Source organism: Heloderma suspectum, chromosome 3 (assembly GCF_057233095.1).
Source record: "Heloderma suspectum isolate Gila_16-S chromosome 3, 16-S_ref, whole genome shotgun sequence".
Lineage (NCBI taxonomy): Eukaryota > Metazoa > Chordata > Lepidosauria > Squamata > Helodermatidae > Heloderma > Heloderma suspectum.
In genome coordinates, this window is record NC_139460.1 from 154,157,780 (window position 1) to 154,183,666 (window position 25,887).

Genomic DNA, 25,887 nt, shown 5'->3' on the forward strand with positions numbered 1-25,887 from the left:
ATTTCCCTGGGAATTAGTCAATTAGGGCACGATCCTATGCATATTTAGACAGAAAAGAAGTCCTATAACTTCCAGCATCCCCCAGCCAACTATGCTGCAGGAATTGTAGGATTTTTTCTCTCTAAACACGCATAGGAGGATTCACCCCTCAGTCATTTATTTGCAGGTCGAAGGTCATTAATAAAACTTGTCCAACATTACAAAATACATAACAGAATTAAAACAATGGAGAAACTGAAAAATTTAAAAGAGAGGTCAGTGAATCTGAACTAAAATGTATCTAGGTCTTTACATCAAAGAATCATATTTGTAGTTAGAGCTTTAGCACAAATGTTTGAAGCCGCTAAGGCAACAACCATAAGCTGCTGGGTCACTTGACTATCTTGACCAGATACCAGGTAGCAAGTATTTCTTAAGGTAAAATAAATTAACCACAATGTAATATAGCTACCCCCACTACCGCCATACATAGACGTGCCCTCCAAGAACTGTCCATGTAAATTGCACTAATAAGTAAACTAACTCAAGACAGGAACATGGAGAACCTGCCACCCTGGCCTTGAACCAACAATATCTAAACACCAGCCTCCCCACACACCAGAAAAGTTAAATCATTTGGAAAAATATGACATTTCATGTAGTGAAAATCAATTTAACAACTTTTAGTATTGAAGTTTCTAAAAATATATATCAAGGCTAAAATTAGCATATTTAATTCTAAACAGCAGAAAAATGCTCTAAAAGATGAACACTCTTCGATACCATAGATCATGCAAAGTAGGTTGGCCACCACCCTTTCTAGGTTTCGAAGAACAACAGTCAATCAAGGCTGCTTTCAACAGCAAATTCAATAATACACAAAAATCTAAACAAAGATCACACACAGGCCAAAACCAGTGCTCTGCTGAGCCAGTTTGCTCTACCAATAATCCACCTGCATCCTTGCCAAGAGTTTACTGCTTTTACATCTACTGTATGTCTCATAAACTGGTCTCAGGATTGCATAGGACACAGTCAAGTCATACTTTAAGTGCAAAACATAATTTAACTTAATAAGAAAGTAGCAAATTGAAGGTACCATGAAGAAGATGACACAGTAACTCTGAAACACAGCTAGAGATAGGAGGAACTGGTGAAGGTCACACACAAAAAAGTATTGTGTTAAAGCTAACAAATTTGACTCTTACATCTCCACAGAAAATAAGCAAAGCAATTAACAATGGGGAATTTGAGAGTTGAGGTAATCACACAAAGCAAAATGGAAATACGGTAATCAACAGGAACGAAGCAAGACAGTTTCCAGCAGGAATTCTTTCCTGTGCCTTAAAAAAAAAAATTATTACAGGGGAGTGTATGTAGTTCTCCCCAGCATGAGGAGAGGCTGAACTACAATCTAATGTACACTTTCTTCAGAGTAAGTCCCAATGAATTTAATAGGGCTTACTCCTGAGTAGAAATGTCAGGATTGCACTGTTGCTCTCACCATTTCTGAGAGAAGGGTGATCCTGTCACTTCTGAGAGATCAGCTTCTCATGATATGCTAAACTAGGAAGCCTTTGTAAGTGGTAAGAGTCTATCACACTGCTTCTGAATATGCCCCAGCCCTCTGCAAATAGCCTCCCCTCCACTTCCCTCCACTTTGGAAGCCAGAAGACTGGAGACAGGAGGGGTCACAAATGACAGCTGACTACCAAAGGCAGCCAAAGCCTTCTAGAGTGACCCCTACACTTAGCCCCAAGTATAGGCCTCCCTTCCTTTCATCTAGCCACAATCCAAGTTATATTGGGGATCACTTACTTTGATGGCCTTAAAAGCATTTGGTTTATAAAAAAGCACAATCAGTTAGACCTGTAAGCAGCTACTCAAGAATCGCCTTTAAGCAACCAGGCAAGACAAATATTTGTGCGCTCTCTCTTTCTCTCTCAGGCCAGACTAACATAGGTGCTTGTGGATGGGCTGGCAGACTTGTAAAAAAAAAAAAAAAAAAGTTGTCTACTAACTTGTGACTTATTTGGAATGCTGCAGCTACATATATCCACAGAGCACTGCATTTCATTTTTCAATAATACCTTGATTCGGCGAATGCTGACCAGTGCTTCAGATACTTTCTCTACAGCTGCTGGGAAGAAGAGAGTGACCGTCAGCCTCACTGCACCATACAGTGACACTGCGACAAACACTCGACTTGCAGAAATAACATTGCCAAGCAATACGTAGGTCATGAATGTCATAAACAAAGTTATTTTGCTGGCAACGAAGAAAGATGCTAAGTTAAATCCCCGAAGGTAAGAACTCTTATGAACCATGGAAATCTCCTTCCTGAAATTAAAAATAATAATAATTTAGATCTATAATAATTAGTCTTATTTTCATAATGTCTAAACAGAGCATCCAATGCAAACACATCTTCAGAACTATGCATATTTTCAACGCATGCCACAATAAATCAGTCTAAAAAGCACTGTCCCCATGAAGTCCTTTCACCCTAACAGCATTTAGCAATGGAGAGGAGGGGAGAAGAATCTTACCAGATGCAGGATTTTACTTCTCGTGGTTGGAATTTTTAAAAATGCTTTTATTTAAAAAAAAAAAACACCTAGTTCAAAAAAGAGCGGAAGTAAGATAAACAAGTTTAAAAGTTCCCCTGCGTCCCAGTCCGCCACCTCAGGTCCTCTGAGGGCTCTCTGCTGCAGCTGCCTAATGTGAGCCTGGCAGCCACACGCCAGAGGACCTTCTCAGTTGCCACCCCTCAGCGGTGGAACGACCTGCCAGTTGAAATGCGCCTGCTGACCTCTTGAAGGTTTTTAAACATGTTGTTATGCCGGCAGGCCTTCCCCTTTTAGAACTCTTGTTCCTTCTGCTGACTTTTGTATCTTATTTTTAGGCAATGTTATTTTAAGCTGTGTTTTATTGTTGGATTTTATAAACAAATTGTTTTTAGTTCAAAGTTGTTTTTAGTTATATGTTTTTTGTCCATATGTTTTATGTAAATGGTTTTTAAACTTTGTATATTGTATTTTAATGTTTTAACTTTTGTAAACCTCCCACAGAGCTTCCGCTATGTGGTGGTATAGAAATAATAATAATAATAGTAGTAGTAGTAGTAGTAGTAGTAATATAACTGACAAAGTAAAGCTTATACAATACGTTTTTAAGGATTCAAGAAGCCACAAGACATCTTGTTTGTTTCTGCAAGTAAGTTAACATGGTTAGTCTTTTGGAGTATGTTTTTAAGTTTTTAGACGACGACAAGTTGAGAGATGTTTCATTATATTTTGTACTTTTGGGATTTTTAAAGATTATGATATATTGCAGTTCCCTCATATGATATCATAATCTTTACATTACTACTCAGGGATATTAGGCAAGGATATTACTATTGAATAAGCAACGGAAACAGGCGATTCATGCATAATTGAAAGAATTGAGCCCTCCAGAAAAATATTCTCTGATTCTTTTCTTGTGATGAGGAAAGGACATGTCATTAAAATCCTACACTGCAAAATACCTGTTTCAGGGTTTTGTTTTTTTAAGAACTAGAAGGCACTAATCTTACTTATGAATAACTTTCAGTGGGTCACAAAATCACCTTCTCATGCTGTTCACAAGATCAGCAAATGACTTTTCCCAGGCATACATCTTTATTATCCGCATTCCAGTTATGACCTCGTTCATGGTCCTGATCCTCACATCTGTGAAGGCTGCTGTCTTGCTCCTGTAATTTTTAACAGGAATTTATAAAGTTCCAGTCCAAATAATGTGTAGCTTTTAGAAACAGCCTTTAGGATATGTATTTGCCCCACAGTGGTTACAGGATTCCTCAGGCATATATATATTCAGGCACAAAGGAATGTACAACTACTAATGAATAACGAAACACAGAGATAAATGTACTTAAGATATTTAAGGACTTACTTAAGCTTAATGTATCATTTAGCTCCAACACAAAAGTAGACTTTGCTACCTTTTATGAAAGGCCCATGCAGTTTCACAAGCAAGAGCAGAGGCTGCAGTGAAAGAAGTCCCGCTTCTTTTCCTATTCCCTTCCTCCAGCTTTCCCACCTCCTCCACTCCCCACAAGCAATATTACTCCAGCTCTCTCTCACTCCTCTCCAGCTCCCTCACCAACACTCTTCTGGGACTGGCAAGGCAGGCCTCAGGGATGGCATGATTGGGTATCTGCTGAAGTCTCCACCTAGAGGCTCACAGCCAAGAGCTCCCTAGGATTCTCCTGTCAGCCATTTGCACACCTTCAACCACCAATCCCGCTCTCTGGCACAGAAAGAGTCACCAGCAGCAATGGTCAAGAGAAACCGCCACTTGCTTGCTGGCCCTTTCTTTTTGGGCAACAGGGGGAATTGAGTCCAGCCTGGGTTCGATCACCACCACTACCAAGAGGGACAGGGCCCGCAAGCAAGTGGCAGTAGCTGCCACTTCCTCACCCACCCACCACCTGGTCAGTGAAACAGCAGCAAGGACAGCAAGGAGGAGGAGGAGGAGGAGCCAATGAATAGAGGAAAGAGGGCACTGAGGAAATCTTACTAGATTCTCCTCTGCCCCGCCTAATGTAGAGGGGACAGAGACTCTTGGAGAGATAAGGAGAGAGGTGTGCTAGCTCCAGGATTTGGAGGGCCCACATTGATGGAATCTTGCCCAAGCTACCACCCCCACCCCCTAATCTGGAGTCAACATTTTCTCTTCTCCAATATTCCCTTAGTTCTCACACATAAACACATACTTACCTATCTATCTACCTACCTGGCTACCGGCTGCCCCCTCCCTTCCACAACTCCCCTTTTCTGGTTGTCGCTCCCCAAGTACAGCACTTTACTTTTTCCCCACTGGATGACCAGATTTATTATTTCACAACTCTGGAATTCCTTCCCCAAATATCTGCCACAACTCAACCTCATAAGGTTTTAGAAGCTGGGCAAAAACATTTGGCTGAAGATGCTGATGAGGTCATTTTTATTATCATTATTTGTATTTATGTTATTACTTTTTACTGATCAGAGAGACCAGCCTATTGTGGTCGAGGTAATAGATTCAGGAGAACAGAGTACACACAGCCATCTTTTAGCTTACCCTACCACACAGGTTTGTTGGGAGAATAAAATCCTGTTCAAATCAGTTTTAACTAACTCCTCTTTTGTTCACTAAGTCACAAGAATCTCTCACTTCCACACACACACACCTCTTCATGTTCAAGGTCCCATATCACATTTCTCATTTTTATAGCCTGGGGAGCCTTGAGTCTATCGTCTGTCTGGAGCCATTCACAAGAACATTTAATATTTTTAGAGATCCGCTAGGAGAAGGCAGCCAGGGTAGGAGAGAGACATGCCCTCTTCTATGCCTAACAGACTGCTCCACCACCCAGAACAGCAACTTTACACCCTGAATGACAGAGTAGTATTGATGGGTCTTACTTTTTTATTATTCTTTTATTGACTATACTTTTAAAACTCCCAATAACCAAAGTTCTCTAGGCAATGTATAATGCATTAAAAACATAGAGTACAAACATTAAAACGAAAAATAAAAACAGCGCAGAAGAAAACCAAAGTAAAAGTAGCAGCAGAATAGAGTGCTAAAAGCACTACAAACAGTTATAAAGGGCGCAATGCTGGGAGTTGTAGGCCCCTTTTCTGTCTAAACATGCAGAGGATTGCAGCCTAAAGGAACATACTGTAAAGGAGCCTCTTAAATTGGGGTGTCTAAATGTATCAATATTAAATATGCTCAACGCCCAGCCACTCATCTGAAGTAGACAGCTTAATGCATTTTGAAAATTTGACAATACATCTATTGATTTTTTTTAAAAAAAATAATTCTATGCATTCACAAGCCTTACTGGTAAACAATTTGTCTTTTCAATATCCCATGTTACATGTCCCGAATGTGGAAAAATTTCCCATCAGTGCATCTTCACTCAAAGCATGCCTTTCCAAACATGCATGCCAATAGAAAGAGAATGTAAGAATAGGTTCCTCAGCCTAGATTGTCCAAACCAGAAAATGAAAACCAACTTGTCATGAGCCTAAAAATGAAAGTTACAAGCAATGAATTCTGGAACTTTTAATTTTTTCCCTTACTGGTACTGGCTTTAGCAACTTTTACTTTTGAATCTTACCTACAAGCATACATGTAAAATAAATGTGAAATTCGCAGCATTATTGTGAGCTCCTTTAAAGGAGACTTTTAAGCATGCTGAAGGAAGAAAATCACAAGACATCAAACCCTCTTACCTCAGAGATGAAAAAAGCCTCCCAATGCAGGTTTGCAAAGGAAGCAGAATAATTAGAACTGCCATTCCTGCAAGGCATGACGGGCCAATCTCAAGCCAAAGAAATGCAGTTACAGCTATCGCTTGAAGGGGTCCGGCCCATAAGAAATGCAAGAAAATAGTCACCTACACAAACAGAACAGTGTATGTGAAACACACAAATTAAGTGAAAACAGCAATTCGCATGAACTGAAAATTATGACAGCCACAGGTCCCGTTCACACATTTTAGCAGTGACTGCAAATTCCCTTCACATAGGCTCAGATATGTCTGCAACTTTCAGAGACAATTTTCCACTAACTAAAAATACACACGTGCAGGGCTATATATGGCTAATTTACATGGGACTAACTGCAGGCTCATATAAGCCAAGGGATAATTACATGGAGGACATTTTTGACAGTGGCATGTGGGTGTATTGGCCCACAGGTAAACCATTAGCTTTCCCCATCAGAAGAGAATATTACGTGAACAATGTGGGGCTGAAGGGGGAAAAAAGAATCCAAGGTCCTATTGAAATTAGATAGCCTTACGGCTACCCATAAACAGCACTCTACACCTACACACATACACACAACAGTTTAAATCACACCAGAAAAGGAATGTTTTCTCATGGTGAACAGTTCTTCAACAGAGATACTACGTTACCAAAGAAACAGGTGTTGTACCTCACACTACAGGGTTTCAGTCTTGTAATGACACTAAAATCCTCCATTTGGCAGTTCACTTCAGGTGCAATATAAACCTGTAGCACGCAGGAGAGTGTGTGTGTGTGTGTGTCTGCCTTCAATCAATCCAGAAAGAAGATACAGTGTGCTGCTTATCCTGTATAATCTACCAACCATTATATTTATTCCATTTATGATCGATCCCTGTCTGCCTGCAAACGTCCAAAGCAGAAACAAGGCAGGAGTAGCCACACACACCATGGCAGCCATTTTGTGAATGGGCAAGCTCCCTCATAACAGTAATTTTGTGAAAGTCATAAAACACACTCAAATTTCTAAACATGTCCACGGGCCCCAAAAGGCTAGGAAGCCCTGGTTTAATCAAAGTAACTATTCACATCCACATGACATTGTTACGTTCTATTAATTCTCATCTGCCTTGGTCTAAGAGCATATCCCACTTATTACCAACAGATTATTCTCCAGTTACCACTGTAACCACCTTGGATGAATCACGGACACCCACAGCAGTTTTCAAAAGCTAAGATATTTTACAGCACTCGAACTCTTTGAAAAAGCAACAAAAGCTACATAAACAAAGTTTGCCAACCACACAGCCATCTTTAGACCACGGCCTGTAAATTATTCCTCTTACCACAAGTTTCATACACATCTGCTTTGAATTTATGCTCCGCTGAAATCTATGATATATCCAAGAAAGGATTCTTAGGGCTGCTGCCTTAGAAACACATCTATATCTAATTTTGCACATGCACACAGGAATATCCAAGAACTTTAATTCATTCTATCTTGATGATGACCAAGAAACTCAAGCCATTATCCAAATCAATTCAGGTTAAATCATTCACAAACAAAAGCTACCAATAATGGTGCTTACCTGATCAAATTTATTTACATCATTTGATAAAAGATTAACAATTTGACCTGTTGTTGTTTTTCCCATGGCTGTATTACTCAGACGAAGTGCCTAAAAATAGAGAGAGAGCACAGTCTAATTTTTATAGTTTTGTTAAAGTGTATTTTAGTCACAGTGTTTTCAAGATTTGCTCTGCTATTATCCTTTTGAAGCCACCATTTAAAAAGTTAACAAACTGTCCAGAATATATTTTGTGGAAACTTCTGAGCTGTAATTTACAACTGTGAACCATGTAAGAAGATGAGGCTTGCTCCAAAAATCTTTTCTGGACCAAAATCAAGGTTCAGGTTTGGGTAAGCGACAGCTGAGGAAAAAGAAAGACAACCAAGAGTAAAGACTATGTTTCCTGCATCAGTCACATGGGTAATCCCAGCCAATTAGATCATGATTGCCCTCACTCAGCATGGGTAAATATATTGGGCAGCATTCGGCGCTAGTGCTAATGTAAATCGCATCGCACTAGCATAAGTGACCTCTAGCACTACGCCAATATCATTTGCTGCTGCAATGGGTTTTCCTAGAAACCAATCATACCAGCAAAGACTATTGGTGTTGCACTAGAGGTTGCTTACGCAATATAGTTGAAGTTAGCCAAATTGGATATCAGCGCCCATTGTTTGAATGAGGGTGTTTCTTTTAAAAACTAGTCTGTGAAAGACACATAAAGATCCTTTGCCCTTGTGGAAGACCACTGGTAAACACATGCTGGGCCATCCGTTAGATGAAGATGGCCCAATGTGAGTTTATCAGTGGTCTTCCACAGCCAAGGGGTCTTCATGTGTCTCCCTTTCAAGCACCAAGTAGAGGTCTGCCTCTTCCTTTGTTGTTTTATTACTAACTTTTTGTATAGATAATGGGACATTTATTACTATGTGAAGATCCTGATAATTGTGAAATTATTTTAGATAGAAGTGATGGGCAAATGGAGGATCTCAATACCATGCTATCTGCAATCCTTTAAAGATATCTTGATATATTTGCATTTGAACTAGAATAACGAACCATAAACTTATTAACTGCAGCAAAAAGGTTATAGACTACCTCTTCTAAAATGCTACACTATAAACACAAGGAACTATACCGAAAACGTAAGAAAAATCAATGCAAAGTTTCTGGTAATGCATTTAACATTTTTGCTCTGCTGCTAGCTCCTGCTCGGTTATTAGTTTTATTTTTATATTGTAAATTTCAAATTTTACATTTCAAATTTTACATTTTTAGATTATATTTTATCATCTTTTTTATGGTTTTAACTGTTGTGAGCCACCCAGGGAGCTTTGGCTATTGGGCGGTATAAAAATGTAATAAACAAATAAAGTCTAGGCTGTCAAGTTAATGTATGAGAAATGAGCCAAACTGGCTAAATTAGACATCTGTTTCAAAATCATCAGGACCCTCTTACTCAGCACTAGAAATTTACAGTTGTTTTGATTGTTTTCTCCAAATATTTTTTATAGTTTCTGTGTATATGTTGTAGATAAAAATATTTGAATTGTGATTAATATGAATAAAGGAGAAAGTGCCTGCAAGCCTCCTAATAATAATTTAAAAAATAATAAATGAAGACCTTAATCCTAACATGTGATGTCATAGATACTTGATATTAAAAACATGCTTAAATTTTCCCCTCAAAAATGTCCAAGGCTTGCGAGGGGTGTAAGACTCCACATCCAAAAACCCAATCCATACCATTTTTAATGCTGTCTGCAGCAATCCACAGCTCTCATTTTGTCCTTTTGCTGCTGCTCCAGTGTCATGGAGGAGCGACTATTTTTCTTCTGCATAGCTATTCACAAAAGTTTGACAGCACGCCTCTCCCAAAATGAACCTACGCGTACACTGCGTTCAACATCTAAGGCTCTCCTCCAAGTGCCTCCTCCAAGAGAAGCTCGGAAAGTAGCAACGAGGGAGAGGGCCTTCTCAGTGGTGGCCCCCCATCTGTAGAATGAGCTCCCTGATGAGGTCCACCTGGTGCCAACATTGTTATCTTTTCGGTGCTGGGTTAAGACCTATCTCTTTTCCCAGGCATCTGGCAGCACATAGTAAGTTTTAATTGGTCCTGGATGTGTCTTTAGTTATGACTGATAGTTCAAAGTTGTTTTTAGTTACATGTTGTTTGTGTATACTGTCTGTGTGCTTTTATGTGCTTTTTTGTAAATGGCTTTTAAACTTTTTATATTATATTTAACCTTTTAACTTCTGTAAACCACCCAGAGAGCTTTGGCTATGGGGCAGTATAGAAATGCAATAAATAAGTAAATAACTACGTAAAACTTTTGGCTCAGTTATAGTTAAGATGCTCGGTACGTTCGCCCCAACACCATTGCAATGCCACAGTCTGTGAAACTGCAATTGCCACAACTGTAGTTACTTTCCCCATTCTAAGAATTTGTTCACAGGCACAATAGATGTGGGTCAAAAAGTGCCAGCACAGGATATAGGAGAAGAACACAAATTTTGAGGGCTGCTGCTATTACAAAAGAATTTCTGGGGAATTTGTTCTGGTTAAAAGGAGGGACTAGGAAGTCAGGTCAGCTTCTTTGTCTACCTCTCATACAATGCTGGCAACATTTGAAGAATAAAACTTCCTATGTGCACATCAACACTGTGGTGCATTGCCTGAGTACTATGAGTACTCAGTACTGGAGTACTGGACCTTCAGCTGTGGAACAACTTGTACTCATAGTCCCTGCCTTCCAGGCCAGTCATGGGAGTCCATTTGTGGACACAGTTCACTCTTGTCAGGATCCTGGTCTTTCAAGGGTTTTAAAAGGAAAAACCAATAACTGAGACGAAGCAAGCGTAGCAAGGTGAACTGCTAGCAAATGAGCTTTCAGATATTTTCTTTTTGAATTTTGTTTTGAGGATGCCCGTATAGCAAGTTCATCAAAAAGAAAGAAACAAACAAACCTCAGTTTATACATATAATCATCATCACTCTAAGCTGAACTTTGGTGGCTCAGTGCCTATCAGTTCGGCAACAAAACTGAATCATCCAAAAATAAGCAAGAGATTTCTGCATACTTGGGGATAGTGGCTTGAAAGAGCACAGTGTTACGGGGATGGCCATAAGCCTCTGTGCTCGCAGGCTTACAGCCATCCAAAGCAGAGTGGGAGGCACAGCAGAGGCAATCTTTGTCTCTGCACTCCTCGCGCTCTGTATTTTCGCTAGACAGGTATTGGGGAGAGGGAGAGAAGGTGGCTGGGGAGGCCTGGGGATACAGCATAAGTTGCCCCCTCCCTGCCCACCAGCACACACACCCTTCCTTCCCTCCGAGGCTGCTCAGAGAGGCAACTGACGTGGTTCTCTCTGCAGGGGCTGCAATGGGGAGGGGAGTTTGGACTCCTGGGTTTGACGTCAGCATGCTGTCTCCGAGCTTGGACTCAGGAACCTGAACTATCATATGGCCTCCTAGACTCTGTCTAGGAGGCATAGGATTGCTCTCTAAATTAATATATATATATATATATATATATATATATATATATAATTTTTTTATTTTTTTTTAAACCACCAGTACATAGCTTGACAAAGACCTATGCTCAGTGCTTTCCAGGCCCTATGGAATGTTGAGAGATGAAATGGAAAAATAAACACATGACTAAAAATAGAGAGATGAGAGCACAATATGAACCAATTTGCCGTTCCAAGTTTTCTATCCACCAAACTGCTTTTTTACTCTTCAACAAGCAGCAGTTGCTGTAAAGGCTGTTTTATTAATCCCATAACAGACTGAGTTATGGTATCTGGAACAGCAAATTAATACCTCAGAGAGACGTTTATGTACAAGGAAGCACTATGCCCTGTTACAGCAGAGCTCCCAAGAGATTATTTCCCAGGTATCAAAAGGAAGAGTCTATGTACAAAAAAACAAACTCAGTTTTCCCAAGATGACCGGAGACATAGTACGTACGTACACACACACACACACACACACACACACACACAGCACTCCATGGTCCCTACTGTAGCTGCAAAGCAAACTTTACACATGTATCAGGGCAGCCAAGCCACCCACCCGTGAAGCTTCAGAGTATTTCAGATGCTTCAAAAACTCCGAGAAAGCTCCTGGGTTTCCATGGGTAAACAGCACCCACCATTGTGTTGTAGAGGCTGGGTAAACCACTCAGTCTGTACCTTGTGTCAGAGCTCTTAACATGGACCGAAGCCCTGGCCCCTACCAAAAAACGGTTAATTCATGCCGCTCTTACCCACCCTTTCCGCAAAAGGGATGATATTTTAACTCAGTCCCATATCTGTAGCAATACTGATAGCTCTTGGGAAGGACACTAACATGAATTAACCTGAAGAGATGAGTGGAAGCACCTTCCAGCAGTTAAAACAAATAAAGGACCCTTATCCCAAGGGATATGTGCCTATTTAAGAGCTTTGTCAGGACCATGTATGGAACCTTCAGATCCCTCAGGGTTCTAAATGGCACAGAACCACTTTCCCATTTGAAATATGGTCACTCTCAAGACTTATGTGGGATCCAGCCTCAAGTAAGTACCTCCCATGCTGCTTCGGTAATGTGTGAATCAGGCCACAATACAAATCTAAGGTGGGGGGGACACCAAGTTCTGTTTTGTTCCCCAACATACACACACACACACACACTTACTTCCACTTTGTGTTTTTAAATGTATATTCACTTTAACAGCAATCCCCAAAACCACTTACAAGATGGCACAAAATTGAACACCGTTACAAAAACATTAACATTCCAATAAAACAGACATCTTAAAACAGAAGGTATTAAAAAACAATGTTTGCTTCCAGCCACCTCAAGGTTTTCACAAAAGGGTCAATAAAGCAGACCTCCCTCAAGACAGAATTCCATAAGCAAGGGGCTAACGCCACCCCACCCCCCACACACAAACTAGGAACCTAGAAAAGGTAGGTAGGTAGGTAGATACATTGATGTTTTATGTCACAGCTGTAACTAGACTATTTTGCACCACACACTAATCTTATTGCAAATTCAGGAGAATTCTTTCACCATCAACTTGGGGAAGTTCAAGTTCCTCCTGAGCAGGTACTACCACCCCAGTCTTCTCTTTCACTCCCTGACCTTGACATCTAATTCTTTCCATGTTTTCTCTTTTCACACATGCCTACAAGATGTAGGAGAAAGTAGCAGCACATACTGGCTGCCAACACCTCTCCAGCTCACTATTTTTCTTAAGAATTCAGCCGTCATAGCCAGAGCCCAGATCGGAATTTAGATCCAGTGCAGAATAAGAAACATTCTGACCCTGATCCAAACATTCTTTTCATGAACATCCATATATTTTATACCGTTTGTAATGCCAAGCAAACCATTTCAAGTGTTTGTTTTATAAAGGAGCTGCTTCAGCACATACAAAGCAAGACAAGACCCCACATATTAAATGCCCTGTTTATTCAGTTAAAGAAAATATATTACCCACCTTGCGATAAATCATATGGCACATGGCTATTCTCAGTTTCATACCAGCACGTTGTACGTGATAAAAATACAAGTGATGAGTGATAGCCAAAATCAACGTACACACAGACAAGGCTGCTGCAGAGGCATAGGCATAGTTCAAAGCATTATCATCAATGGAGGCCACATTTTCAAAATAACGAATAATCATTCCCAGAAATATTGGCTGAATTACTATGAGTGTTTCCTAAAGAGAAATAGGGTTGGGGAAGGGGGGGGAGAAGAGGCTTTTTAAAAAATAGATTCATGACAATGAAATCTTCTTCTATAAGCAATTATTCTCTCATTTTAATTTGCTTCAAAAGTGGAATTATCTTAACTAGCAAAAATCAGACCATCTTATCTCATGTATGCTAGATAATGAGACTGGTATGTTCCTGTATTCACATGCTCCCTATTGCAACCGAAACTCTCCCCATGACCTGAGTTTGATCCCAGCGGAAGCCGATCTCGGGTAGTCGACTCAGCCCTCCATCCTTCTGAGGTCAGTAAAATGAGCACCCAGCTTGCTGGGGGAAAGGTAGACACGACTGGGGAAGGCAATGGCAAACCACCACACTATAGTCTGCCATGAAAATGCCAGCGCAAGCGGTGTCCCTCTAGAGGTCAGTAATGACCCGGTGCTTGCACAGGAGGAACCTTTTCTACCTTTTCACCATCTGCCAGTTATGTGCATATTACTGTTAGGGTGTAGTGAGGTGGTGTGGCCAAGAGTGTAAGCCAGGAAGTCCCTGGCTCAAATCTTGCCTCAGCCATTAATTCACTGCACTGTGCAAACAGCCCTCTAAGATATGTCAGCATAGGGATGGACGAAAGTCACTTACCTGATCCCGACGCTTGCTTTGCGGTGGGGGGGAGGCGCTCCGTCCCCCCGAAATTCTGGGTGGGGGGGAGGCGCCCCATCCCTCCCCGCTGAAATTCTGGCCGGGGGGGGAGGCGCCCCATCCCTCCGGCCGCGAAACCTCTTCTCCTGCCGGGACGCAAATGGCGGCGGCCATAGCCGCCGCCGTTTGCGTCCCTGGCCTGCAGTCAGCCGTGATAGGCTACGTAAATGTTTACGTAGCCTATCAAGGCTGACTTTGAAAAAGGAAAAAAAAAAGCACGTACGCAAATGGCGGCGCCCATGGGTGCTGCCATTTGCGTTCCTTATTTTGGCACAGGTAGTCTACGTAAATATTTACATAGACTACGGCGAAAATAAGGGCAATGCTATTTGCGTTGCCCTTATTTTCGCCGTAGTCTACGTAAATATTTACGTGCCAAAATAAGGAACGCAAATGGCGCCCATGGGTGCCGCAATTTGCGTACGCGTTTTTTTTTTCCCCAAAGTCAGCCGTGATAGGCTACGTAAACATTTACATAGCCTATCACGGTGTTTTTTGAAAATCTAGCCATGATAGGCTACGTAAATCTTTACGTAGCCTATCACGTTTGTTGTTTTTTGTTGTTTTTTACTTGGAAATGGCGGTGGCGGCAGCCGGTCAGAAGACCGGCCGCTGCCGCCGCCGCCGAACCACCACCGAACCGCCGCCGGGAGCCACCGCCGCCAGGGACACTCGCTCAAGGTAAGTCCCATCCCGGAGGGGTCGAGGGGGCGGACCGTTTCTCCACCAATTTCGGGGGGCCGAATGCGTTGGCATTCGGCCTCCCGGAGATTCATTGAGAAATTCTCTGACATCCCTATGTCAGCATTAACGTCTCTGCTGCAGATCTGGAGCTAAGGCTGGAAGAGTGCAGCTTGCCTAGAAAGTTCATGGTAGCACTAAAATCTCAACCTGGCACTTCCTGGTTCCCAACACAGTTTCCTTGTGACTGAAGTACTATATTGCTTTTGCTCTCTCAAAGTCACCTGCCTGTAAGTCAGGTATCCAGAGCCTACCAAAAATTACAAGGCAAGTGCATTTTACTAAATTATCCAGCCATCTCTGGGAAGCCTGTAGACCAGTCTTCCCTAACTCGGTGCCCTCTAGGTATGTGAGACATAAGTCCCATAATCCCATGCTGGCTGGCTCCTGATGGGAACTGACAACCCACACATCTGGAGGGCACCAGGTTGGGGAAGGCTACTGTAGGCTCTAAGGGAAGCATATTATACACCAAAACTAGATCTTATAGCAGAGTCTCATGTTTGGGCAGTGCACAAATGCAGAAAGACAGCAGTGCATAGTGGGTGCTCAGATGCCCTCTTTCACTCCCTTGCCTGGGCAAAAGCATAAATGTCATGAGTGGAGACCATCATGGGAAGGAAACACAGTGGTGCACTATCACGGCTGCTTTTTAAGTCTCTGTCTGGGTGGGAAAACACATCCAGGCTCACCAACAAAGCCGAGATCAGTTCAGACAACTTAAGCTCTTTTCCTGTGTTCTACCTCTGAGGCCAGAAGAAAGAGAGGGAGACACAAAAACATTTTCCATTAGTGCTGCTAATTCAAAAGTTACACAGTGGAGTACTAATGGCAACTGTCAACTCCAGCCTACTTGCTGTCTTCTGCATTTACAGTCAGAGAGCCACAGGCATTTCACCACTCTAAAAGGGGAGGTGGCTGAAGGAGGAGTGGGATTTGGCCAAGTAGAAATGGGTGGCGGAGGGGACTTTTCCCTGTATTCTTTCTTCAATTCTCTTATAGCGCTTTCAGTCTGTTACCTCAATCAGTGTGAAAAATCCCAGAACAAGATAGGATTTCCAGTAACAAAGTATGATTGCTTTTGTTAAGTGTGGTGTTCTTGCATCTTTTTTAGCCTTTTGCACCTCTTTATCCCAATACCTGTAAGATTAAAAAAACACAACAGTGAAGGATACTGAAGGTGCAGTTGTGGGGCCAGAGAGAATTCGGGGGATGGGGGAATTATCAGTCCATGAATGACTACTTTGATTCGTCAACTGAACAGGAATACAAAACCAAAACATTTTTTGCAGGAAAGGAGAGATGCTTTCTCTTCAGTATATGACAGCAATAAAGTCTCATTTGTTTGCTCTTCACTCAGGAACAAGCTGATTATATACTCAAACACAGACCAGAATAAGCCAGCACAATGAAGTCGAACTGTCCCAGCTATGTGCTGCAGCTGAAACAGAAACCTTCAACTTAACCATAAGCCACTACAGCCAATGCTTGGATTATGCCCCAAGAACAAAAAGGAAGCACCAGAGGAGCCAAGTTAAAGAAAGCAGATGCAGGCAACAGATCAGTGCTGCCAGGCTAATATACCTCCAAACTCCACCAAGGCCTAGTTCTCAGTGAAGCAGTGAACTCACATCTGGGTTACATCACCTAAGAATGCAGGTGTACCTCTTGTGACTAAATGCTCCTCGTTACAAAAAATAAAAATCCCTTCATACAGAAAACTAACATGCCATATGGGGGAAATGTCGAACCTCTTTCAGCCTGAGGGCCAAATTCAATTTTTGGAGAAGCTCTCTGGAGCCACGTTCCAGTGGTGGGCAGGGCCAAAACACCAAAAATGTCAGTATATTTTAGCTTAGAGCTCTTACTGCCAGGAACTAAGCCTCAGGAGATGCATCTCAACCTTTTAGAATGGGGGAAAAACTTCAGGAAAGCTAGGAAACCACCAAATGGTTGGAGGAAAGGGGGTGGGGCCATTTGAAGAACCTGGTGGCGGGGGCTGAACTGGGACCCTCTGTGGGCTGAATTTGGCCCATAAGCCTGAGATTCAACACCCCAGCTATATGGCCAGAATGAAAAGAGAGAGACCCATCTTAATCAGGATCTTGGCAAACCTATTAAAACGATGGGTTATTGTTAGGTTAAAACTCTGGGTTATTTCTCCCTCAACAGCCCAGAATGCCAAGTTCTCAGGTCACTAATTCCTGGGTTGCTCTGCAATCTCAAATGAAAGCAGAAGTGGTGGGTGGGCAGAAGGCAACACACTCACCTGCTGCCATGCAGCCCTGACTAACTATAGGTTGTTTAACATATATGAAATAGGCCTATAGGATTTCTCCCTTCATACAATTCAACTATCATTGGATTGGGGAAGGGATGGATTTGCAATGGCACAGAATGCAAGGTGTACAATGAAAAGGTCCAATTGCTATCACCAGTATTTACTTACCACTGTAACCTCTCTCCAAGCACCTTCGAGGAATCTTCAGTGAGTACTTTATACATATCATCTTCTTCTAGTTTCCGTTTATGACCAGTAACAAATAAAGGATTCAGCCACCTGTTTAAATGATAAAACATTTTATTATTTTATAAAAGTCAGTTGCATGGTCTCTCTCTCTCTCTCTCTCTCTCTCACACACACACACACACATCCCACCTCCCTCTGTAAAAAGTGTTAAGAGTCGCTCACATAGTCAGAAAAGTAGAAAACCAGTAAGCAGAGCAGGGTGTAAGTTTATATTCTATGGCACATACATTATTTGTATGTTTCCAACTGTGTGAACTTGCTCATAGCCTACAACAGAATTCTAATAGGTGGAAAAAAAAGAAAAATAAAGAAGAGGAGCCTTGTAAGTCACACTCAAATGGGCGAAAACTGTGAACCCTGCATCTACTAGAAAGGTAGGTGGGACCATGAACATGTGTTTCTAGCGATATGTAAACAACGACAGGCTACAAATGCAAATACATTAACTCTAGTAGCACCTTTGTTTGCATGCGCATGTTTTTAATGATGTAGACAGCTAAAGCTTTATGATCATTAGTAGTATCAGAGTCTCTAAGGGATTATCTCCACCCATATGAACTTCCCAGTTCTTTAACATTGGCTAAGAAGACATTGCTACAGGATCCCTCACAGCAGGTTAAAATCCTATGGGGCAGCTTTCCCCAACCCAGCACCCTCCAGATCTGTTGCACTACAATTCCCATCAGAACCAGTATGGTGTAATGGTTAAGAGTGTTGGGCTGGAACTTGGGAGAACTGGGTTCTAGTCCCCATTCATCCATGAAGCTCACCAGGGGATTTTGGGCCAGTCACTGACTCTCAGCCTAACCTATCTCACAGGGTTGTTGTGAGGACGAAATGAGGAGGAGGATCATGTATGCCACATTGGGCTGATTGGAGGAAGGCAGGAAACAAACGTAACAGGTAAATACATGAAAATCATCCCCTGCCAGCATGGCCATTGGCCATGCTAACTGGAGATGACTGGAGCTGCAGTCCAACATATCTGGAAAGTGCCAGGTTAGGGAAGGCTGCTGTAGGGCCTGATTGGGCCTTCTCTGTCATTGCATGGTAACTCTGGAATGAGGTATCCTGAGTAGGGCTCCCCAATGTAGTGTCCACCAAGTCCTTCAGTGGCGCCCACAAAGCTCGCCACTCCCTGCCCCATTAAAAAAAAAATGTTTTAAATAAAAACCTTGGTAAATGTTAGGGTTATCTCCTTTCTCTCCCTTTCTAGCTTCACTATTTCTCTCCCCTCTACCCCTGTGCCTTGATATTTCCCCCTCTCCCAGCCTCTAGCCTCACTATTTCTCTCCCCGCACCATCACCTCTTTAGCTCACTTTTGATGAGCCAGGCCCCCACAGCAGCCATTATGTGATTAGCCACATCATCTGTGAAAGCCATTTTGTGGTGGTTCCCACAGCAGCTTCTCAAATTCCCAAATATGCCCACAGGTCCCTAACGGTTGGGGACCCCTGCCCTAGGTGGCCTGACAACCATATGGCTTGTGGAGTTCAGGGATAGCTTGAACCCTTTTTTGTTCTCTCGGGCATTTTAAAATGGATGTGATGTGTTGTCTTTTTTTGTATTACTTATATTTTTGCAACTTTTCTCACTTCCATTGTGAGAATGGAATTCTCACACACTTCCACTGTGTTGCTATGTACCATCTCAGGGTGCGATTTTTATTTTGTTGTGTACATCATCTTGATCATCTACTGATGGAAAATTGATCAATGCACTTTAAACAGTGAATTGAGAAGTTTAAATTCCATAAAATTCTCAGTTCTAGAATCTATAGCCTCTGCCACACTGACAAAGCAATAAAAAATTATAGGCTACAGTAAAGTATATCAGAACAAATTCAAATTCAACTGCAAGACTATGAATGCCAACCAATACCTGACAAAGCACTAGCTCTTAAAAGAAAACCCATCACCGTTGACTAAGGGACAGTTTACAATACTAAGGCTACTCTTTTTCCTCAAGAGACTTGCCTATTCCCATGAGCAAGTAACACACCTGCCCCAACAGAAGAGGATGTGGCTGTTAGTCCCCAAGACTCAAGGCTATGTTGGAGAGGGCGTAAGTTCCCAAGGCATGAGTTACCAGCAATGACACTACATCACCCTCAGGGACAGACAACTCCTATGAGAAAAGGTCAGCTGCCGAGCTTAAGACCTAACTTAAGGTGAAAATCTTCTCTCTTCTTCATCAGGGTCAGAATGGAAGCGCCTAAATTTTATTATCTGTGCTCCATCATCCAACTGTGGATATAGCTGAACACTTTGGAAGTAGTAAATAACAAACTAAAGGGTTGTCACAGAAGAGGGCCGCAACCTGTTCTCTATCGTTCAAGAACATAGGGCTTAAGTTACAGGAAGGCAGATTTCTGTTGAACATCAGGAAAAATGCCCTAATGCTCAGAGTAGTAAAAAAATGGAACTAAGTGCCTATGGAGGTGGTGGGCTCTCCTCTGCTGGAGATATCCAGACAAAGACTGGACAGCCATCTGACAGGGATGCTTTATACTGGACTCCTGCCCTGAGCAGGGAGTTGGACTTAATGACCTAGATGGCCCCTTCCAATTCTGTAGTCCTATGAACGAGTGCATGCAGCCACTTGGAGAGCTGATCAGCGATATCACCCTGGCAAGCAAAGGGAAGAAGTTTGCCCCTCCCTTGCTTCTGTATCACTTGCAGAAGGATAGTAAAATTCTCTTTCCACTTGGCAGGATGACACCAGCAACTAGCTTACGCAAGAGGCACATGCAAATTGGTGATTTACCACTTGGTAGGTGACCGCCTGTATTCACCCTCCGATTTAGCTGCTGGATTACAAAAGGAGAGATTTCTAGACGTTCAATCCAGCAGCTCCTAACAACCTGGAAAGCATCTGCAATTAACTACTTTGACCAAAATTAGATCCGATATTACAGCAAGTAAAAAAGCCATTCCTTCAGGCTGGTATTTCTTCTTGCCACCTTCACTTTTGTTTCCTAATCTGTAGAAACCCAGAGGGTTGGGCAGAATTGGAGGGTTACTTCTCATACTGCAGAAATGGGGGGGGGGTCAGTTCTGTGAGAAGCTTTTTATTCTAAAGCTTTTCTGATTCAGTGGCCTTTGGACTTTGAGTTACCCCTCAAGGGCTTACTGCCACTGAAGTCTTTTTTGTTAGCTTATTAATTAGTGGTGCTTTAATGCTCTCTCCTATTCAAGTCTGAAAAGAAAGAGATTTTAAGCGCTTGGTGCCCGATGGGGCCAGTCCTTCCACTAGGTTACTGCCTCAGTCAGCACTTTCCTTCTCGCATTAGGGACTTTCCCTTCTCAGGAGAGCCTTGGCGCATCCACTTTTGTTCTCTCTGAGCAACAGGAACATAGGAAGGGCAGGGAGCCCACTATTATACAGAAATGTCTTCCAACTTTTGCAGTTGGGTTCCTCTTTCTACCTCAGGAATAGAAAACCTAGTGTCCTCCAGTTGTTTTGACTACGATGCCCACAATCCCCAGCCACTGTCCATGCTGGCTGTGGGTGATGGGAGTTGTAGCCTAAAACATCTGAGGGGCGCCACATTGCCTACCCCTGCTCTATCTGCTGGGACTGCCCTGAACCAGCACAGCACCATGCAAATATCTTTTTATGTAGCTTTGCATGCATATTATAAAAGGAAGCAAGGAGATTCTTACATCAGAAGAGTTTAGCACAGGGCTATGGAACATGTGGCCTGCCAGTTGCTGTTGGAGTTCAAGTCCCATCAGCCCTAGCCAGCACAGCCAATAGTGAGGGATGATGGGAATTGCAGTCCAACATCAACTGGAGGGCTACAAGTCCCCCTCCCCAGTTTGGCACAACTCCATTCACCTGTAGAGTCTGGCAAATGGGAGACTGACAGAGCTGCCCTAGGCAAGCAGGCAGTAGGGTTAGCTCCATATAGCCAAGAAGTCTAACACAAAAGTTCAGGAACTGAGCAGCTCCTTCCTTCAGCTACTGCCATCCTACTCAAGGTCTCCTTTCTCATTCCACCCTGCTCCACATCTACCATAACAAAGACTATGTTTTGGAGTCGGGTGGAGGTAGGAGGGTGGAAAGAGGAAGGTAAGAAATGTACAAATGTCCTGGAAGGAATATTCCCCCAGCCACAGCTTGTCTTCTAGGAACAGAGTTACAGATCTCTCCTTGCAGGCCTCTTGAACTGAAGCAGAATAGCCAGGGAGCTTACTCCATGGACTCAACAGGCTGTCCAGGGAAGCAACCCTCTTCTTCACTCACCTCTGTCCCCTCCCTGTACCGTCAGGTGTAGATGCTGCACCAACAAGTGCTGGGAGATCAGGTGGAGGTCTTTGCCATCAGCATGCGTTTGCCTTGGTCCCTGACTGTATTTACAGAAGCGCTTGAAGACTATGCAAACTACACAAGACTTTCTAGTCCCACCTTCCCTAGCCTGGCACCCTTCTGATGTGTTGGACTACAGTCCCTATCATCCTGGGGCATGCTGGTTGTGGATTATGGGGGTTATTATCCAGCTCATTTGGGGGTGCCGGGCTCGAGAACACTAGACTAGTTGGATGACAGTAAATCTTACCATACCTGCACATTGACAGAGTGAACCCAACCATGAATTGGGACAATGTTTTTCCCCCACCATGCAAAACTAGGCTGTCTGTGAGCAACTTCCCGAGAAAACAACAGCTGCCACAGCATCCACAAGGCTTTCAGCAAGCTGGATTTTGGCAAGTCATCCAAAGTGGTTACTGAATAATAGGACAAAGCTGGTCAAAACTGACAGGGATATATTCCCAAAGGAAGAGACGACGAGATCCAACATTATACCATCAAAGTGAACACCACTTACCATAAGGACAAATATGTGGTGGCTGCGATCCTCAGCACAATTATTAAAAGTGAAGCCCCACTGGATTCCTTGGGACTTACTTCCCAAGGTTCCGGATCAGGCAGCAAGTCCAGCAATCTTTCCAAATAGTGAGGAGTGTCTAAACAGGCCTGCATAACTTGTGATTTACCAAGCCAAAAGCAGCCTGCCCATGATGCAAGGCAGCCGACAAGGGGTTCAACAGACATCTTATTTTTGCCTTCTGCCAAGATCTGAAAGTGGAGGCGGGGCGGGGGGGGGGATGAAAGACTGTTAAGCATCTGGCAGGTGGGCCATATTCATCTTGTGAATTTTATTTATTGATTTGATTTGGACCCCTCCTTTCTACCAAAAATGGCACTCAAGGCAGCTTATAATCACTGATAAAAACCAATAAGCAAATACATTCAAACACAATTAAAACACAACAGCTTGGATCACAAGTTGCGCCTACGCTAGATCAAACAACAGAACAGATACATACAGCAACAGGAATTTTCCCATTTCTTAGCTCATAACAACTGTTCATAACTTTAAAAAAAAAAAACCAGTCTTGATCTAAACTTTCCAAAGCAAGGTTACGGCCACTGCCCGCAAACACACAAAACCTCAACAGCCTTTTCAAATCTACCCTTTGAGGATTTGTGTCTGCCCCCCACCCACTGAAAGAACAGCCTACAAGCTAGCACTGGTTCTGCGAAACCAAACACATGGAATTTACTCTTGGTGTATCTTAACTTGTTGATACCTGAAATACAAAATAAGGGTGAGAACCAGCTACACAAGTCACGAGGGGTATTAAGGTTGCCTGGACACTAGAGTTCGTTCAACCTTGAGAACCAGATGCTGCAACTCTGTCCAGTTAGTACAAACAAATGAAAGGGGGGGGGGGCTTGAAACACAAGGCTGTTTCAATGCTTGACCCATCATCAGAACTTCTGCCGACACAGTAACATCTGTTTCCAAATAACTAAGCAAATGTCTGGTTTATCATATAAATACAAAATTCTTCAGTAAAACACTAACATGAAATCTTTTTACTTTCCCTACCATAAAGGTGCTACTAGCTGGAGGTTTCACTTTCATGATTTAGATCAGGAGCAGCCAGCGTCTGCATTCTCTGTCTAGAGCCATTCTATTCTCTACTTCAGGGATGGGCAACTCTGTAGGCCAAAACACCTGGAGGGCCACAAGTCAGTGGCTTGGGAAAATGGGAATGGTCAGTGCCATAACCAAGTTCAAACAACACCATTGCAATGGTCAAGTTTGCACGATCAGACAGGCCACTGTGGCTTATTTATGCCACTGTAGCCTACGATAGGGCGCAGGCAGCCATTCTGAGTATTCAACACCTGACCGCAGCTTGTCATGCCGCGCAAACCCATGGACCATGGGTTATGCAAGGATTAAGCAACTATGGTGTGTTGTTGGGTTATGTGAGGGTTGTTTAACCCTCTCATAACCCACGGTCCCCAGTTCACATGACACGACAAGTCACAGACAGGCACTAAATATGCAAATCCCGCCCAGTATGCACTGCAGCCCACCATGGCTTAAACGACCCACAGTGGGCTGTTTCGATTGTGCAAACCAGGTCAATATCTTCACAGCACACACATGGTGTTATGTACAAAAGTGAGTATTTATATTATTACATCCAGAAACTAAAATAAATGGAGGAGTCTATAGTACTGGGCTAGCTGTGTTAGCCAAGCCAAGAACTGTGGTCACCAGAGTCCTGCTCCTGCGCCTCCCTTGCCAAGGAACTCCCCACCAGTCGCCTCTAAGAACAAGGCAGGTACACAAACATTATTCTGCCCATTTGCCCATGGGCTAGCAAGAAGTTAACCTATTCCCACCTCCCATCATTGTAACCAGTTCGGGAAAACACAACTATTTTCAACATGTAAGGGAAGCAGTGATATCCTGCATGTACTATACTAGAGTACCTATAGCAACTCGAAAACATTGTGACAGTTCAACTATCTGGAGATGGAACTTCCTGATTCCTTTTGGAGCTATTTTCTGTCCCCCAGAGTGGAGGTGAGGGTTGCCCACAATAACACAATGGAGAAATCCAGCATTTTAGCATCTTGGCATAAACAAATGATCAGATAAAAAGTTGCTTCCTCTTATCCTTGCCCTACTTTTTGAGGTACTTGGAAGGAGCAAACATAAAGCTCATAAAGATCAACCATTAATGTGCCTGATTTGCATAACATGAAAATTAAATTGTCCAGATTTGGAGAACAGGAATGTAACAACCCTAGGCTGAAGAAGCTGCAACCGGGGGGGGGGGGGGACAACTTGTAGAAATGGAGTGCCTTTCCACCTGCACAAGGCAGCTTTGGATCCAAAATGTGATCTCTTTCCTACAACTTGAAAAGAGTTTTGGTAAGGACATCAGGAGCCCAATAATACCACTTCCAGTACAATCCTCTGCGTATCTTGTTGCTCAGACACAAGGGCAACAAGAGCCAGCGTGGTGTAGTGGCGAGAGTGTTGGACTGGGAGCCAGGAGATCCGGGTTCTAGTCCCCACTCGGCCATGGAAGCTCACTGGGTGACTTCGGGCCAGTCACAGACTCTCAGGCCAACCTACCTCACAGGGCAGTTGTTGTGAGGATAAAATGGAGGAGGAGGAGGAGGATTACATATGCCACCTTGGGTTCTTTAAGGGGGAAAAAAGGCAGGATATAAATGTAATTAATAAACAAACAAACAAATAAATATCTATTTGGCAGTAAGTCCACTGCGTTCAATGGGAGTTACTTCCAGGTAACAGTGCATAGCAGGGGTTGGCAACTGCAGGAGGGTCGGGGGCCAGTTTCACCCCCCCCAGAACTGCGCTCCCCCACACACAGGTGCCAGAATATTTTTTTAAAAAATAGTGGCATCTGTAGCAGCTACAGATCACCCAAGGGGTCAAAATTAGGTTGTTTGCAAGCTAATTTTGACACTTTGAGCACTCCATAGCCAGTAAGGATGCCTTTTTCTTTCTTTTCTTTTTTACAGGTAAACATTATTTGACCAGTTTCTGGGGGCAGCAGCAGCAGGACTCACTCAGCTCACAGGCCCACATGTGGCATACAGGATTGTAGCCTGCAGGCCACTCACTAGCTAGTCATCTCTAGTCCACAAGATTTTGCTATTTAAATCTCAACCTTTTCCTCTCATCTGTTTTAAACGTGAAGGGGTAGGAACTGAGGAACATTTCATCAGAATTCCCTTCCTTAAATTAGATCTAAAGCCATACTTCAAAAGCTATCTCCACCTTGGTTAATATATGAACTGCCTAGTTTCTCTCTTCAATCCACTAGTAAAGGGGCCAGTGTGCTTCACGCAGCATGGAAACACTTAAGTAAGGGTGGAATTTTATATTTCCAAAGTGGGAGATTCAACCTTTTTCCCTTTCTGGTTCTCGCAGCAATCCTGGGGACAACTGCTGGTCCAGCCTGACACCATCACATGACCTGCAGAGCCTAATTTGAATGCCTGCAGACCACTCCTCCCCTACTCCATCC

The 25,887-nt window shown here is 42.9% G+C and overlaps 1 protein-coding gene across 2 annotated transcripts in view; it reads right to left on the reverse strand.

The window, feature by feature from the left end:
• Positions 1-25,887, reverse strand: part of ABCC4 (ATP binding cassette subfamily C member 4 (PEL blood group)) — a 192,512-nt gene that overhangs the window by 158,461 nt on the left and 8,164 nt on the right. For both annotated transcript variants that reach the window (XM_084844745.1, XM_084844744.1), the window contains exons 2-8: positions 17,434-17,544; positions 16,004-16,124; positions 13,322-13,546; positions 7,853-7,942; positions 6,249-6,412; positions 3,590-3,715; positions 2,070-2,319 (exon numbers count right to left, since the gene is read on the reverse strand). In XM_084844745.1, the coding sequence (XP_084700871.1) occupies positions 2,070-2,319; positions 3,590-3,715; positions 6,249-6,412; positions 7,853-7,942; positions 13,322-13,546; positions 16,004-16,124; positions 17,434-17,544 (1,087 nt within the window). The remainder of the gene's footprint in view (positions 1-2,069; positions 2,320-3,589; positions 3,716-6,248; positions 6,413-7,852; positions 7,943-13,321; positions 13,547-16,003; positions 16,125-17,433; positions 17,545-25,887) is intronic.